This window comes from Centroberyx gerrardi, chromosome 12, assembly GCF_048128805.1.
Source record: "Centroberyx gerrardi isolate f3 chromosome 12, fCenGer3.hap1.cur.20231027, whole genome shotgun sequence".
NCBI classification, from domain to species: Eukaryota; Metazoa; Chordata; class Actinopteri; order Beryciformes; family Berycidae; genus Centroberyx; species Centroberyx gerrardi.
This window is the reverse complement of record NC_136008.1, coordinates 3,481,808-3,498,207: the sequence shown is the minus strand read 5'-3', so window position 1 is coordinate 3,498,207 and position 16,400 is coordinate 3,481,808. Positions and strand designations below refer to the sequence as shown.

The window sequence follows — 16,400 nt, the reverse complement described above, 5'->3', positions numbered from 1 at the left end:
CGGATGACACTAATATTCAGCCACCCATCTATGTTATGTTAAGTGGCATTCAGTTAACATGGTAGCTAATGTGAGTCATAGCTACAATCTGTGAGAAAAATAAGTAAATTATCCACTTGTGACAAAATGTTTTCCGCAAACAGTTTTCCCATAGCTGCCAGTCTTTCCTAGTTCCAACGTGAATCAGCTTCTTCAGCAAACTCATCAGAGCAGCAGCAGCACTTTATCGCTCCAGATCCTCTTCTCCTTATAATTTTCTCACCCAGTCCTCTGTTTGTTTTTTGCCTGCTCTAACTTTCCTGATGGAAGCCAAAAGAATCTCAATCTGTTTCCCCTCAGAAACCTCTGTTTACAACCCAAAACACATTTTGTTTTTGTCGTGTTGCTCCAGTGTAGACTTTCACCAGTTTCAAGTTAGTTGTCAAAAAGAAGCCAGAAGCACCTGATGCGTAGGTGTTTACACTGTAAATATCACATATATGAGTAGGTGTCACTTTTTCAAATGGTGGATGTGTAATTTTAATAACCCATGTCTTAATTTACAGAAATGAAAGCAACAAAGACTTGCAACTAGACCTTGCATGATCATAGACTATTTATCTAGAATACTTCTCAAAGGCTGTTTCATAGTTGTTAAGTTATTTAAAAATGTTAATATTATGTTAACTGTTTGTTTTCTTGAGCATGTGCCTGTTTGTGTTGAAACACTTTCTATTCTGAACTCAAGTGTATTCTGCCAGCTTTTGTGCAACAACAGCTCAGCCCCCAGGCTGCAGAAGGCACATAATCACATAATCACAACCTGATGTTGAGTTTCTTATAAAGTCCTGGACCGCTTGGATCAAGTATCTCAGAATAGGACTGCTGCTCTGAGACCAGTTTGGCTCTTATCTTGTGCTGAATATCCTATAGTCATGTGGCCTCACCGGTGGTCCTAAGTCAGTACTTGTGTTCTTAGAAACTCGATCCATCTCATCCATCCCTGGACTCTGAGTCTCCTCATACTCCACCTCCACAACACAGCAGCACACAACACAGATCACAAACCTGCAAAAGATTTCCTGAAACACTTCTGGACACTTTTTGAGAAAACTGAAAGCCATGAAGCTTTGGGTCTTGCCACTTTTGGGCTTGCTACTGTCTCCTCAGCTGGCTCACGGCGAAACAGATGAAGACAGGCAACCGTGCAAACCAGTAACGGCCGACTTTTGTCGAGGTGTGGGCTACGACACCACCCTCCATCCGACTGGAGTCCAAGGCTACAGCCTGCAGCAGATTGGTCAGATTGTGGGGACGGGCTGCTCACCAGATGTCACCGTGTTCATGTGCCGTGTCGTCGTGCCTGAATGCGGCCCAGAAGACGACAGCCGGGCCAAACCGTGCCGAACGCTCTGCGAGAGAGTGAAGAGAGACTGTGAGCCGGTCCTTAAAGAGAGGTGGTTAGCTTGGCCAGAGAACATCCGCTGTGAAGATTTACCAGAGTATAACTGTGTAAAGGTAAGTATGAAATGATCTGGAAACTAGTGCAGTGTTGCCAAAATTAAAGGAGAATGTATAATCCTTAAAATGTGGTTCGTCCTTAGGGACATGGTTGCTCCAGTTATTTTTAGGGTTTAAGAGAAATTCAAAATCTCAACAGCCTTTCATCAATTCCTCAAGTGCCCTTTCTTGCCTCCTTCACAACATGCATAAAAAACAGTGGGATACTTTTTAATACATTAGAAAATGAAACAAGAATAGTGTAGCATCAATTCTGAGATTAAACTCAGAATTCTGACTTAAGTCTCAAATAGAAGAAGAACTCAAATACATTTTTTCACATGTGGCCCTAATCATCTTCCGTATGTCCCTACATTGGATTGAAATTGAAGAACTCTATATATTAGTTGGAATAACCATATTTAGAAATATCATTTATTCAAAATTCACTAATTTAGTTTTCTTCTCATCCAGGGTCAAGACAGCTCTGTTACTTCAGCGCCCCCTGGAACATGTGAGCCAATCATTGTCCCCCTCTGCACAGACCTGCCTTACAAGGAAACTGTCATGCCCAACATGCTGGGCCACAAAACACAGGAAGATGCAGGTCTTGAAGTACATCAGTTTTTTCCACTTGTAAAAGTGGGATGCTCCCCTCATCTGAAGTCCTTCTTGTGCTCCGTCTACACTCCTCAGTGTGTGTCGGGGAGAGCTCGCCCTCCCTGCAGAACGCTTTGTGAACAAGCACGGTCCGGCTGCGAGCAGCTGATGAACAAATTTGGCTTCCAATGGCCAGACAGTTTAAGGTGTGAAGCATTTTCAACGCAATCATGTGAACACGTAAGTCTGCATCAGTAATTCAAAGTGGGTGCAATGTCCACAGATATTACTTAAAGATGCAATATGTAACTTGTTTGACATTAAAATAACAATAATAGGATATATTAAACATATGTGACCTGGTGTGTACACACACTAATCACTTTAAACAAACACCACACATACCTAGTCAAAGGCTATGACAATAATAATGTGCATTTCTGTCTGCTGTACCAGTTTGGGGTGAGCAGCAGCGGGGCGATGTGTGAGCCGATCACCATACCGATGTGCGACGGCCTCTCCTACAACATGACGGTTATGCCAAACCTTCTGGGACACCCAAACCAAAGAGAGGCTGCCATCAAAATGTCCTTTTTGGACTCGCTGGTGAAAAGCGTCTGCTCAGTGGATATACGCTTCTTCCTGTGTTTGGTGTACGCCCCCCGGTGCGTGGGAGGGGAAGTGCAGCGGCCCTGCAGGTCGCTGTGTGAGAGAGCCAAACACGGCTGTGAGACTTTGATGAACAATTTTGGCATCTATTGGCCAGAGGCGCTGCGGTGTGACTCTTTCCCAGAGCAAATGTGTGTGACGGTACGTAACTGAAACTTTGTTGATGGAGAAGGAATCAAAACAGTTAAGTTTAAAATTAGGGGTTACAATTAGAAGTTTGACCACAAAGCGAATGAAGAGTTAATTTATGAAATTCTGAGTTGCATTCTAAGTATGAATGGTGCTATGAACATAAACATATTATTATTATTATTATGACGTCCTCCTTACCCTCTTCCCTTTCTTTCACAGGAAGACAGCAGTCCTGAGGTACTTCAGCTAAGTGCTTTCAAGAACTGAATGCTAACTTTACACTTTACTAACTTACTTTAACGTACTTATTGCACCTACAAGAATATTGTATAAAGTAGTAAGCTATCATCTTCTGTTATCTAACTATATTTGCTCTTGTTCCCAACAGGAACTAAATGCTGAGGCTGTTCTGGCTAAGCTGAACGACCGTGGCTATTCTGTTCGTGGCAAATGTCAGTTTATTTTTCTCTAGTTTCACAATGCCATCTTGTCACTTTTGTATTTGCACACATGTTCACGTTTATTTTCCCCAATTTAGCCCTGAGTCTTGAGACAGCCCACATATTATTGACTTTCAAGGATGTATCCTTTGCAAGTGAAGTTTTCACAGCTGTGCTTTGTGCACATGATGATGCTGATCTGCTCAGTACATTTAAACTCATTAAGTTGTCACATACCACAATCCCTGGATCAATAGCTCAGTCAGTCAATTTGAGAATGAAAAAATGTCTTCAGCGCAATAAATGAAACATGTTTAAAGGCTGGAGTGGGGCTGCAGAGGCTCAACAGGGGGCGCCAAACTCTAACGGCCTGAATGCACTGGATGCGATATTTGATGGGAGCTGTAGAAGAACTGAGGCAGAGACATATTGGGCAAAAACTCAAACTCTTCAATTAAACATTTTTTGTTGTAGAAGTAATGCATTTTACACATTGTAAATGCATTTTAGTAAATGCTAGTACTAGTAAGTGTATGTTACTAGCTCTATAACTTTAAATAAATACAATTTAATTTTATATTAAATTAAGTTTTGAAAAAGAGATCAGCCCGTTGGTCAACTTACCCATTAAGAGAACATACACACCAAAATGATCCATGTAGATCATTCGTTCTGGTGCTCCATGCTAACATTACAGCGCTCTGTTGAGTGATAATAGGCTAGCATTATCCAAAGTAAGAAGACTGACCAATTAGTAATAAAAATGTTTTCTTTTTTTTATTGTATAGCCTGTAGCTTTCTATTGTTTTTTCATAAAATAGCATTAACTCAATAGTATTTTATTTCTGGTAGTTTCAGGTGAGAAAACACGTATTCATCCACTGTCAGTCTCTGATAGCCCTCCACCTTCACTTCCTATGGAAACAGGGGAAGTAGTCCCTGGTAGTTCAAAACAGGACATTATATTTGTATCATATTTTGTGTAAATTTTACCAATTTCCCACCCAAAACTGCCACTGCCAAGATTACTTACCGTTTAGCTTTAGAGCTGCAACAAGTTCTCATTTTATCACTTCTGAGATAATGCTAGTCACCTCCTATCACTCAACATAGTGTATGCTACATTGTTAGCATGGAGCACCGGAGTCAATGATCTACCAGGAACACATGGATGATTTTGGTGTCTGTGTTCTCATCACTTAATCAGTTGACCAACAGGCCAATCTCCCAAAATCTTTGTGTGCTGTATTATTTGAATTCACATTCTGATCTAATTCTTAAACAAGCACTAAGCGATTTCAGACCCTATAACCAATCCTGAAACTAATGTGTGCCGTGTGGAGATTTCCTTGAGACGTGATGATATAAACAAATAGCCACACAGCAGCCAGCTGTGTTGCTGTTTTCAGCACTTTTCTAAAGCTTGTTGTCAAAACCCGGGCCGACCAGTAGCTTTTCATTTTTTTAAAACTAGCTTGTCTCCTCCCTCGGCGCTCTCCCACTCCCGTTCCTGAAAAAATTCCCGTAAGGCGGAATCGATGAAGCGAGTGAGTAAATTTGTTAAACTAGTAAACTTGTTAAACTAGTAAAGTTGTTAAACTAGTAAAGTTGCTACCTGCCTCTTCACTTGTCATTGTGGGACATGTGACCTTCAGTAGGAGAAACTCTGTCAAAGTGAGACTGGTAACCGGTGAGACTTTTCCGTAGGTACGGATAGCTTAGCTGTTAGCCTTTATGCACGGTGCTTCACTAGGTTTGTCCTTTGGGGCTTCTGTAGCCCAGCAGCTTTGCTGTGGTTTATTTACAAATGCGTTGCCCTTTCTGTCACCCTCTAGTGGTCAGAAAATCGCTTAGTGCAGCTTTAAGACTCTACAAGTTGTTTTTTTTGTTTTTTTTATTGTTGAGCAATATACCAAAAAAGGTAAGGAAAAGGAAGAAAAGGAAAAATGTACAATGTCAGTGTAGTGGGAGCTTTTCGACTGTAGTGGGAGCCTCTTTGATGCCAGGAATAATGAGTTGTGCAATATGTTTACTAAGTCATCATTTTGAGCTCTTAACCAGATCTTTCAGGCAGACAAGTCTGGTAACCTGGATGTGACGGAGTTCTCCAAACTGGAACAGTATGTGGGCGTTACCAGGAGGGAGTATCTGGAGAGCTATGACTGGAGGAATCCAGGCTCCGTCACTGAGGTCCAGATGAAAAAGGCTCTGGCTGTCCGTGGTAATAATATAATATAAATACCTTTTTATAATACAGTAAAAATGCACACATTGGCATTTATCTGGATTTCATTTCTCATATTGCTGTTGTCGAATGAAAACCATGAACCCGAAGGAAGAAAATGCTTATCTTCTCATTCCTGCATATTTCTGAAACCATCCAATGAGTTTTTAACAAGATCCATCGGCAAAAGGGTCATTAACTCGGTTGAGACATAACTCACTGTGAATACTTACAGTTCAAATAAGAAAAACCAGCAGGTTGCCTGGTGGTTAGAGAGACGTCCCAGTCAGCTGACCTGGGTTCAAGCCAATCGGCCAAAACCACGGGTGACTTTTGAAGCCAGTAAGGAAGTGGCTGAAAGCTGCAGTTCCTCTAACGTCCACTAGGGTCGGCTCCAAAAAGACTCCAAATCCTTCCCAACTCCATTCAAGTCAATGGGACCACTGCCCAACTTAAATATAAAGTCAATACATTTTTTCGACAACAGATTATGGTCTCAGCAGCTAATTTTACTTCTTCTAATATGTGTGCGTATGGCAATATTCAAAATATTTGTGTCATTAATGGGATATAACGGTTGTTAAACGGGATAGTTTTCCGAGTGATCGACAGGTCGCCGATTACGGACCAATAGCAGGCGGCGTTGCAGCGCCATCCTGTTAATGACACAATTATTTTGAAATTAGCCATAAGGACACACATTAGAAGAAGTGAGATTAGTTACTGAGACCATAACCTCTTGTGGAAAAAAAAAATTATTGACTTTATTATGTTTAGGAGAAGTTGGGTTGTGGTCCATTGACTTCATGGAGTTGGGCGGTTTGAAGTCTTTTTGGAGCCGGACTCTAGCGGACGTTAGAGGAACTGCTGCTGTACTTCAGGATCGGCTTAAAAATTCACCCGTGATTTCGGCCACTTGATTCACACTGATCAGTACATCTATGGGTTGCTCTACATCCATCACTGTCTCTATCTTTCAGGACTCACTTTAGATGCTGAAACCTTCAGAGCTCTGTGGCGAAGATTCAAGTTCCAAGGCGGGATCAACTACGACGACTTCGTGGCCGTCATAACAAAACTTCTGGTCTTAAAAGGTAACGGCAAAGGCTCAGACTGTCTTTACTACTAATTCTTAGCGATTGTTGAGATACAGATGGGTGGGGTTTGCCACTTTGGACAGCACAACGTATATAAAAGTCAATTTAATATACTTTTCTCTGACAACTTTCACCGAGCCCTGTCTGCACAGTCCTGATCAGGAAAACCTTCCCATCTGGTATACGAAGCACATTAAAACAATTATACCACAGTTAGTTCTGGTCGAGTAATTTGATTGGACAAGAGGCATTCCATGAGTGCTGATATACAGTATAACAGCACTGGGACGTTTGACTGTATGCATCACTCTGTAGTAGATTTGTCCTCTGTATTTGACATAATGAAAGTAAACAGATCAAATGATTGTATGAACATGAAAAGTAAAGCAGGAGACCAACACTTTTGGAGTCTCCTCATGTGTCTTTTAGTTGCAAGTGACTTTTCAGGACTTTCGGATCCTATCTGGATCTTTCTTTTTTCGTGTGTGGTGACAGTGAATAGGAGTTTTGGTTCCCGTTTACCAATCATCATTCCATTCTCTAAATAAGTGAAATCCTGTCAGACAGAAATGATACAAGATTAAATTATTATATATATTTTATCAATCTGTTTTTAAAAAATATTTTGCTAACAACCGTGGTGCAGTTATCGTCACGTCGCAGAGCACAAAGCCTTCTCCTAAAAGTTCATCCTCTGGTAGGACTCTCTGATAAAAACAGCAGTGTTGTTCATGAGAGAAAAAAGAGACCCACTTGCCAAGACACTCTCTGTTGTGTCTGCCAAAACGAGGTTCAAAATGTGTGCACAGCACCACACATGGACTTGGTTGGGGGACTTTGCAGAGAGCAGTGCAGAGAAACCTTTTCATTGGCCTTGCATGTTGGAGGCCCCATCAGTTGAATTGCCAATGCACTGCTTCATGTCCAGGTTCATGTTTTCCAGCATTTCACTTAAGACTTGGACAAAGTACTGCCCAGTGGATGCCTCACATTTAATTACAGCAACAAGTCTCTTATGAATAATGTCTGTCACATATCTTGTAATGACAGAGCACTGATCTCGGGCTGTGATGTCCTGTGTGGTATCAATCTGGACAGAGAACATACCGGATTCCTGGACTTGAGTAGCGATAGTGGCCTTCATTTTGTGTTGGATGGTTGTGATGACGTTGTGGACAGTTGTTTTGGATAGGAGAGTGAGTAAAGAACCTCTACCTCCTCTCAATCCAGACTGATGCATTTTCCTGCCCTTCTCTATGCAGAGATGCTCCTTCAGACAGACGTCATACTTTCCAAACAGAATGATCATTTCCAAAAAGTTGCCGTGATCGATGGTGTCTTCATCAAGCATATAAGCTGCCTCTGACTGTGAGCCTCTGTAACTCAAACCCCTTTTGCCAGTTAGTTTAACCACATCTATGATGCGCTCCAACACTTGCTGCCTCCTGTGCACTTGCTCTCTATGAAGAGACATCTGACTGCCCATAAGAAGGTTCTCAATATTACTTTTAGTAGTTTTTGTTTCATTAAACCCTTACGCAAGGAAAAAAGATCTCATTTGTGGTTAGTCTAAGCTAATCAAACAAAAAATAGTAAGCCAGCGTATTAGAATTTCTCATTTATACCTGTGTAGCTACCTCATTTGCGACTGATATGGCTAAAAAGCAAGCTAGCCAAATAAGCCTTATCATCATCCACCTTACCATGTCACTGGTGCTCTGGGGGCTCTGACTCTGCTGTTTTGCCCTTGCCCTCATCTCTGCTGTCTGTCTCATTGCTGGGCTCACTATGTTCACCCATGGATGTATTGTGTTGTTCACCACTCATACTGGGGCCATCCTCACTGCCGTCTCCACTGGTGCTGGTAGAACTAGCACCAAACGAATAGTCAGTCATTTTGAGGCACTTAGCTGCATCTGCCTCGAGTGATTTCTTTTTTCCCCCCTCAGCTTTTCAGCACCACCCTTACATTTGGTAGCATATTTTTTTATCCATTTTAACGCACCGATACACAGGTTAGGGGTTAGATCAAACTGTCAGTGTCTGATTGACAACAGCGATGGGAACGGGGCGGGACAGACCCACGTGGACCAAAGTTAACTGGCTACTAGGTAGAGATATGTGAAACTATTTGGTAGAGCATAGCCTATCATATTAAAACGGCCCCGCCCCACCCCCATGTGGGCCAGTAGCCGCAACACTATGGGCCAGTCGATCTAGGCACATACCAATCGATTTTCAACTGTGGGTTTTTTTGTCTCTATTTTAATACTATGTATGTATGTTAATACCAATTGTCCAGCGGCCCACAGGGAAAACTCCCGGTACTCCCGATGGCCAGTACGCCCCTGATATACAGTATTATTAAATGTGTATATTGTGTAAAATCATGTCTGTTAATATGTGTATGTCTCTATATTGGACTATCTACTTACCAATTAAACTGATTCTGATTCTGAACGTGTTTCCTGTCTCAGATCGTTTCCACGCCCATCAGACCAATCTGCCATGTGACTGCCAGGTCGCCAGCTTCTCTTTCCAGCAGGTGAGTTTACATGTATAGGTAATACTATAAAAATAATTATAAAAATAAATTGTTTGTGGTTATTTGGGTTGCTAGTGATGAGAAATTTGCTTTCCTTAGCTGTTTACAGGGTGAATGTTAAAGGGTTAAATGTGTTGTTACACCCTTATAATAATAATAATAATAATAATAATAATAATAATAATAATAATGATGATATGAATGAGTCTTGTATGTTTCTTATGATATGATTTTTCTCTCTTTTCAGTTCATCAAGTCAACTATAGTCTGAGGATAAAAAAGGAATCAGAGCTTGACGGACCAGAGGAGAAATCTTTCATATGAATCTTTGATAAGTTTTTAGAAATTGTGTTTAACAACACAGCTAGCACTAGCAGCACAGAGCTGTGGGAACCACTGTCTTCATAATCAATTCTTTATTTTTTAAAACATTATTCAGTGCAGAAAATCACCTATTGTATGTTTGGACTAAGACATATGCATGTCTAATGTTCATGTTTTTCCAATTTTATGATGCAGAATGTTGTTTTTGGTATTTGCTGCATTGAATTGTCACATTTTACACTTTCACATTACACACACATTAATCATTATAGAGCTGCAGCTGCATCACAAACCTCCTATCAACCACATCTGGCTCCATCATGGAGATCCACTGGAGAATGATCTGTGTCCAATTAAAGTCTAAATATCTAACAACAAGCAGCTAGAAGCAGAGAGCAGCTGATCAGCTTGTTGTGGTGTGGCTGTAGATCCATTCAGTAACGTTCTCAGTAAAAGTGAATAGTGTGATAAGGTGGATTTGGTTACTGTGACACAGTAAACTGTCTTGTCTTTAGCCCTAGTCTCTACTCCAAAACACTCTGAGTTGTAGCTTGAGAAGAATCAGCTCAGTTAACCTGAACAAACTGTTAGCTAGCTAACTAGCCAGCAAACACACTGATGTTAATGTTATCACACAGTCACTACTAAGCTACTACCTGCTGTATGTAATATTAGAAATAGATTTCTAGAAGCTTCTTAAAATTATCAACTGACTCAGCATGCATTTTTAATTTCTCAAATAAGGCCACAGAAACTTGGTTAAAGTTAAAAAATACAAAAAACAAACAAAACAAAACAAAACAAAACAAAAAAAAAACAACTAAAATGCAGCAAGCTCTTACTGGATGGTGGACAGGAGGGACATTCTGGTTTAAGGCAGTGAATGAGGAAAGCTCTCTCTTCCCTCAGTAGCTGCCCTTGAGCAAGGCACTGAACCCCCAACTGCTGCAGGCGGTTTTGGAAATCTGTGGCAACTGCTGACCTCAATGCAATACTAATGCAACTTTAAAAATATAACAACTGTAGTTCAGCAACTCACCAGCAGATGGAGACACAGACTTGATCATGTCCAGACAGTCATTTGCTGTTTTTGACCAGTACAGAAGGAGGTTGCTGAACATCATTATTTTGACAGGGGATGTTTAGTAAAAATGGACTTTAGGCTAAACCTGTAAACATCTTAGTAGTAAATTCACATTTCTGTTTTATTCACATTCCCATATCCTTCTTGTTTCATCTTCTCTCAGTTTCATCTTATCAAGTTTGCACATAGAGTACATTTTTATGCTGTACTTATATGCTGTATTACAGTTTTTGTCACATATTCCATGTCTCTACTTTTGTTTCCTTGTCTTGTGTGTAAAAATGTCTATTTACTCTTTATTTCATTTTTCTTCATTTTTCATTTTCATTTTTCAGAACCTGGAAACCTAAAGATTTCTGTTGAAATCTTTATAAAAAGATAGAAATAAAATATCCACTATTTTGAAACATTTACACCTGCCCTTTAAAAAATTTAAGTGTGCTGCTTTTTAAAGGATATTAAGTTATATCCTGGATTGACAAAATAGTTTTACACACTGAATACGGAAATTCAGGTAATGGCTTTTTTAATATTTCAGAGACAAAATTACATGTTTTTCTTGTTTCCTTTTCAGATTAGTGTGCGTTATATATTTCTGTCATGTATATCCTGTGGTTTCTCTTATAATGGACTGGTAAGCATGTTAAAACACACCTGAAGTCACATTTACAAGTTGTCTCATAACAGTTTCCCTATTTGTTTCGTGTTACATGTCATTAGATCACACGGACAGATCTGACAGGGTTTACAGTCTTGGTCAAACACATGATGCGGCGCTGTTTGTTAGCATGATGGAAGCGTGTTTACGACCGAGATGGGCAGGAAATGTCCTGTATAGATTCTATTTAAGTCACCATGACAGTCGCCGAGAGATTCAATATCCTGAGTTCATGTTTGGAGCGTGACTCGTTAGAAAGTGTGTACACACATGTATGAGTGTGTGTGGGGTGAGTGTGTGTTCTCAGACGTCACGCTGTAATAAAACGCTATTTGAGAAGTCGTATCTGAAACCGACCTTGAGGCCGCGGGCGACGTTGTAAACATCCAGAACACACACTAATGCGCATTAAACATACATGCAGCAGTGTGTGTGTGTGTGTGTGTGTGTGTGAATGAGTGTGTTCTTGTATTTCTATACTTAAGAAGACCAAATGTCCTCACAAGGATAGAAAGATGAGGGAAATCCTCCAAAGTGAGGACGTTTAGCCGGTCCTTAAATTTAGGATTAGATTTGTGCTGCATTCATGTGCTTTCAGATATAGTGGAAAAACAAATTTTCACATTTCATATGAACGCCATTCAAAGTTGGATGATGAAGTTGGAACGTCAGAAAAAAAATTGCTACCAGAGTTTTTGAGTTTTGATGCAATGCTGACCTTTAACCTTCTCAGCATGGCAGAAAAATAAAGTTTTGTGTCAGTCAGCACCGGTAAGAAAAGACTAATACACACATGTAGCTTTATTACAGGTTTGTAGTTAGACTAACCATCACTGACATTTGTTAAAATGAAGTTTGTTATATTTAGTATTATATATATTATAGTTTGCCTTCTGGGTTTGATTTTGCATCAAAATAGCATGTGAAAGCAGGTTTAAGGCTGGATATCAGACATTCCCACCAGCACATTTACACAAAATGAAATTAAAAATAAAAAATTTAAATTAAAGAAATTAAAATTCTTATTTCTTTACCCAATTTCTTTACTTACTGTATTTCTTTTGAGTTTAGATATTGTTATAGGCACTTGTAAGATATATATTTTTATGTTTGCTATTTTTTTTTAATAGATAAAAAAAATATATAGATGCATCTGACTATTTCATGACTTTTTTCTGTCTTCTTCGCAACTTTTTTTCTCAGGACACTGTTGAAGAGCTGATGAAAATTGATTGGATATGATCGTCTCTGATGATGTGATTGGTAACTGGGTTCAGAGGTCAGGGGTCGGACTGGTCGTCCTAACGAGCGGAGGGTCGTTAAATCAACTTAATTGGAAAATTACGCTCTGCTCTGGAGTGTCCATTCCACTCGCTGGTCACACAGCCCTCCACCCTGCTGGCGGCTGTGTGTGTGTGTGTGTGTGTGTGTGTGTGTGTGTGTGTGCATGAATGCCTTTTTATGTGTACATACATATGTTTGCTGACACATGTTTGCATGGGGTGTGTGTGGGGGGAGAGTGTGTGTCTACATGCGATCCAATCCAGTTAGCCATTAACAGACAGGCCGTCTTGTATTACCTGCCTTCCTTTGTTTGATTTGAAGTAAAACCTTTTTCTGTGGTTTTACTGTTGCTCCTTTAACCTCTCCTCTTCCTCCTCCTCCTCCTCCTCCTCCTCCTCCTCTTCATCTCCCCATTCCCTCCCTCGCTGTTTGTTAGGGATAAACCAGTACCAAACTGGTATTTGATACTTGACCGATACCAGGCTGAAACAGGCTATAGATTGATCTGGCCTGGTCTCACAAAATATTGTGAAATGAACATGATGTCTTAAAATGCAAATAAGCTCCGTGCACGAAAAGTGAGAGAAAAGTGTTTCTCCAGCAGGAAAGGATTAAGTGGAGGAGACACGACTAGAAAGTAGTTTGAGGGTGGAAAGTAAAGGTGTGTGTGTGTGTGTGTGTGTGTGTGTGTGTGTGTGTGTGTGGGGGGGGGGTGACGACCCGGGTTCAACTCCCAACTCATGACAAGTTCTCATTTACTGAACCATGAGCAAAACCTGAAGCTAACCTGAAGCAAACTGTTCCAGCTGCACCTGCTGTTGGACCAGAATCCTTTACTGGAGGAGGAAGCTGATCTGAAACATTAGTGTCTTCTACACCTTATCTGTGTTTCAGAGTTTGTGCTCATTTTCACAAAATGTTGGCTACAGATAGATATAGAAATACTTCATTTTTCCTACAAGGACCCACGGAGCACTAAACATAATTTCAATGTCGTGTCTCTGCGCTAGCTCTCATTTCGCCCAGGATTTTTTTCGCCCAGTTTTAGACCAAGCAGTGGATACATAATTACTTACAGCTTTAAATATTAAAAATATGCACCAGAGAAGTACAAGATAATGCCATTTACCCCCAGAAGACTTTGTCTAAGATGTAGAAAAATGGATTATATCAGTAATGTGTGTCCAACAACCTCAAGCTGAGGTAAAGCTGTCAAACAGCCTGCAGATTGGTCCCGGGTGTCAGGCGATACTTAAAGTTTACTGCTCCGAGTGAAAGAGAGTTATCAGTGCATCCCTGCTGTTTGCTTTGTTCCTCCAGTGAAAGACGGAGCTGCAGCGGCGCTGATAGGACTCCGGTCAATGTTTACCTCTCACCTTCCTTATCGAGCCGGGAGTTTGCCCTCCGCCCAGAGAGACCCCGGCCCTCCCTCCCCTCCTCTCCTCTCCTCTCCTCTCTTCATAACAGGCGAAGCTGTTGAGCAACAGGCCGGTGACAGCATTAACAAAGTATGTGCTGTGGACAAAACTGCAGAAATGTATACGCTGATGACGCTGCTTTTAACCACACTGACTTCTCCCAGCAGGATGAGAGCTGATTTTATGGCAATAGTTGTGGAACAATATGAAATGTGAACTTGCGAGCCCGAGAGTTGCATCATCAGCCATTAGCCTTCTTCAGAAAGGTTAATGCTAATCCTAAATCTAATCCTAGGCTTGTATGTTCAACAATATGCTTCTTATCTGTCTTTTTGACCTGTGAGTTCACCCTCCACCCACAGAGACCCAGACTCTGCCTCATGGCTCCCCTCCCTCTCTCTTTCTTTTCATAACAGGTGTAGCTGTTAAAGGAAAAATCCACCATAGAACACTTTGAAAATCCCCCTAAAACACTCCAACACTGTGAAAATCAGCTTTTGGTGATGTATCTTGTATTTCTATTTAGTAGTTTGTTGTATTTTTCTTCTTGGTGGATAACCGGCCAATCGTAGACGAGGTGACGTCACCTCCAGATATTTCCAGCAGCTACAGTGGAGTTTGATATCAGAAAATGTTTCAGGATCAGCGGTAAATGTCAGGTTTTGGTGTCAGTCCCTCAGAATCAAAGAGCGAGGGCTTCTTTCTACAGCCGCCATTTTGCACCGAGAGACGTTCAACAATCATAGAAGAGGAGAGAGACCAATTTCTCCACCCACAGGAGCAGGAGAGAGACCAGAATGCACTGCAGCAGAGAGACAGGCTGGGGTTTGAGTAAGGGGCGACTCTCTCAACTGGCTACAGTTATCACTATCGCTCTCTCTACCTAGAAGTAAAAACTGGAGAGCCTGAAGAGTGAAAGAAATCTGCACTGCCAGGTGTGTACAGAACCAGAGAGAAGCAGCTTGGTTTGTAAAACCCCTGACACCAGATCTAAGACTCAACATCGAACCACATCGTGGTGACTGGAGCTTTCCTCTGATGTGGTGGGACATGCTGCAGTGTGTTGTAGGCTCTCTACTGTACTACTAACAGTGTTTGTCTTGTCAGTTGTCAGTAATCGGAGCGTCCTCTGACTCCATCTTGTCTCCTGCTGCGTCGACACAGCAGAGAGTTCAGCTGCACAGCAAGCTGAAGCTCTGTCCGACTTGGACTCGAGTCACAATTTTATTTGCTTGAGACTCGACTTGATGCATGAAGAGAAGACTTGAGACTTGACTTGACTTGGGCTCTGGTGACTTGGGACTTGACTCTGACTTGTACTTTGATGACTTGAAAAGGTTTCTAAAGTCTTGACTTGAGATCTTGTGTTTGTGTAAATGACTTAGATTGAAAGTGATGAGATTTGTTCCAGCAGACGACTGAATTTAAATTCTGTTTTCTGAATTTGTATGGAATGATTGAATTTATTGAAGTTGAAACTGATTATAGAAATCAAACTCATGATGCTCTTATCAAGTTTTTATCCTATTAAAACCATATTGCATTGAAAAGTCCTAGATATTTAGTTTTCTTTAAGATATTAAATTGATACTGGACTCTTGATTTGTTCTGACTTGACTTGCTGTTCTACATTTAGACTTGAGACTTGACTTGGACCCAGAAAATAAAGTTGACTTGATCACACCTCTGTCTGTAATAGAAAACACCAATGTGAACGGCTTTTTCTAATGTGAAATTTTGTGTCACAAACTTCCATTACATCCCTACTCATAATATATCTGATGGTTAAATGTTGCGTCTTGTCTTTCCCACTTCAGAAACAGAATAAAATTTTGGTGGAAACACAAAAAGTCAGGATATTTGTCACCAGCCTTTCCCTCCGTCTCCCTCTGCGTCTTCGTCGTCATCGTGGCCCCTGCCTGATCTCCTCACGGGTCAGAGGTCACCGGGCACGCTCAGTCACACTCCTCCTGACCCCCCTTCACCCCCCGGCTGCCATCCATCCTTCGTCACATCTCTTTCTCTTTCTGCATCCCTTCTTCTTCTCCCCCCTCCTCCCCCTTTCCTCTGTCACCACTGAGACCCTAGTATCCCCTCCTGACCCTGACACACACACACACACACACCTACACACACTGTTGCTGCACACACAAACACACAGTAACACACACACATCACACACACACATACACAGATCGACAAATACACACACACAGGTACGCAAACATATATACATATTCAAATAGATGAATACACACGTACATATATACACACCCAAACACACACACACACACACACGCTGATGGACACACACACACACACACGCACACAAATACATATATGCACTCGCATGCATATAATTCCACATACACACCGACATGCAGGTTCCAACCTCAGTTGCTTTAGGGTGCGACGCAAAAGTAACGTAACCAGTAGAGTAACTAAT

At 41.1% G+C, this 16,400-nt stretch overlaps 1 protein-coding gene across 1 annotated transcript; it reads left to right on the top strand.

Moving 5' to 3' along the window:
* Positions 1-1,101: 1,101 nt before the first annotated feature.
* Positions 1,102-9,605, top strand: LOC139923639 (uncharacterized). The gene is made up of 10 exons (XM_071914441.2): positions 1,102-1,497; positions 1,954-2,319; positions 2,536-2,889; positions 3,100-3,117; positions 3,269-3,332; positions 3,419-3,462; positions 5,391-5,541; positions 6,525-6,638; positions 9,119-9,186; positions 9,434-9,605. Exons 1-10 carry the CDS (start codon positions 1,102-1,104, stop codon positions 9,455-9,457), a joined length of 1,599 nt encoding a protein of 532 aa, XP_071770542.2. The 3' UTR covers positions 9,458-9,605.
* Positions 9,606-16,400: the final 6,795 nt, after the last annotated feature.

Bases quoted from the DNA above. Each gene is read 5' to 3' on its own strand.
- LOC139923639 (XM_071914441.2), top strand. From the start codon at position 1,102: ATGAAGCTTTGGGTCTTGCCACTTTTGGGCTTGCTACTGTCTCCTCAG. The intron at 3,463-5,390 runs GTATCCTTTGCA...CAGATCTTTCAG, and splicing joins TATTATTGACTTTCAAGGAT to GCAGACAAGTCTGGTAACCT. The intron at 5,542-6,524 runs GTAATAATATAA...TCTATCTTTCAG, and splicing joins AAAGGCTCTGGCTGTCCGTG to GACTCACTTTAGATGCTGAA.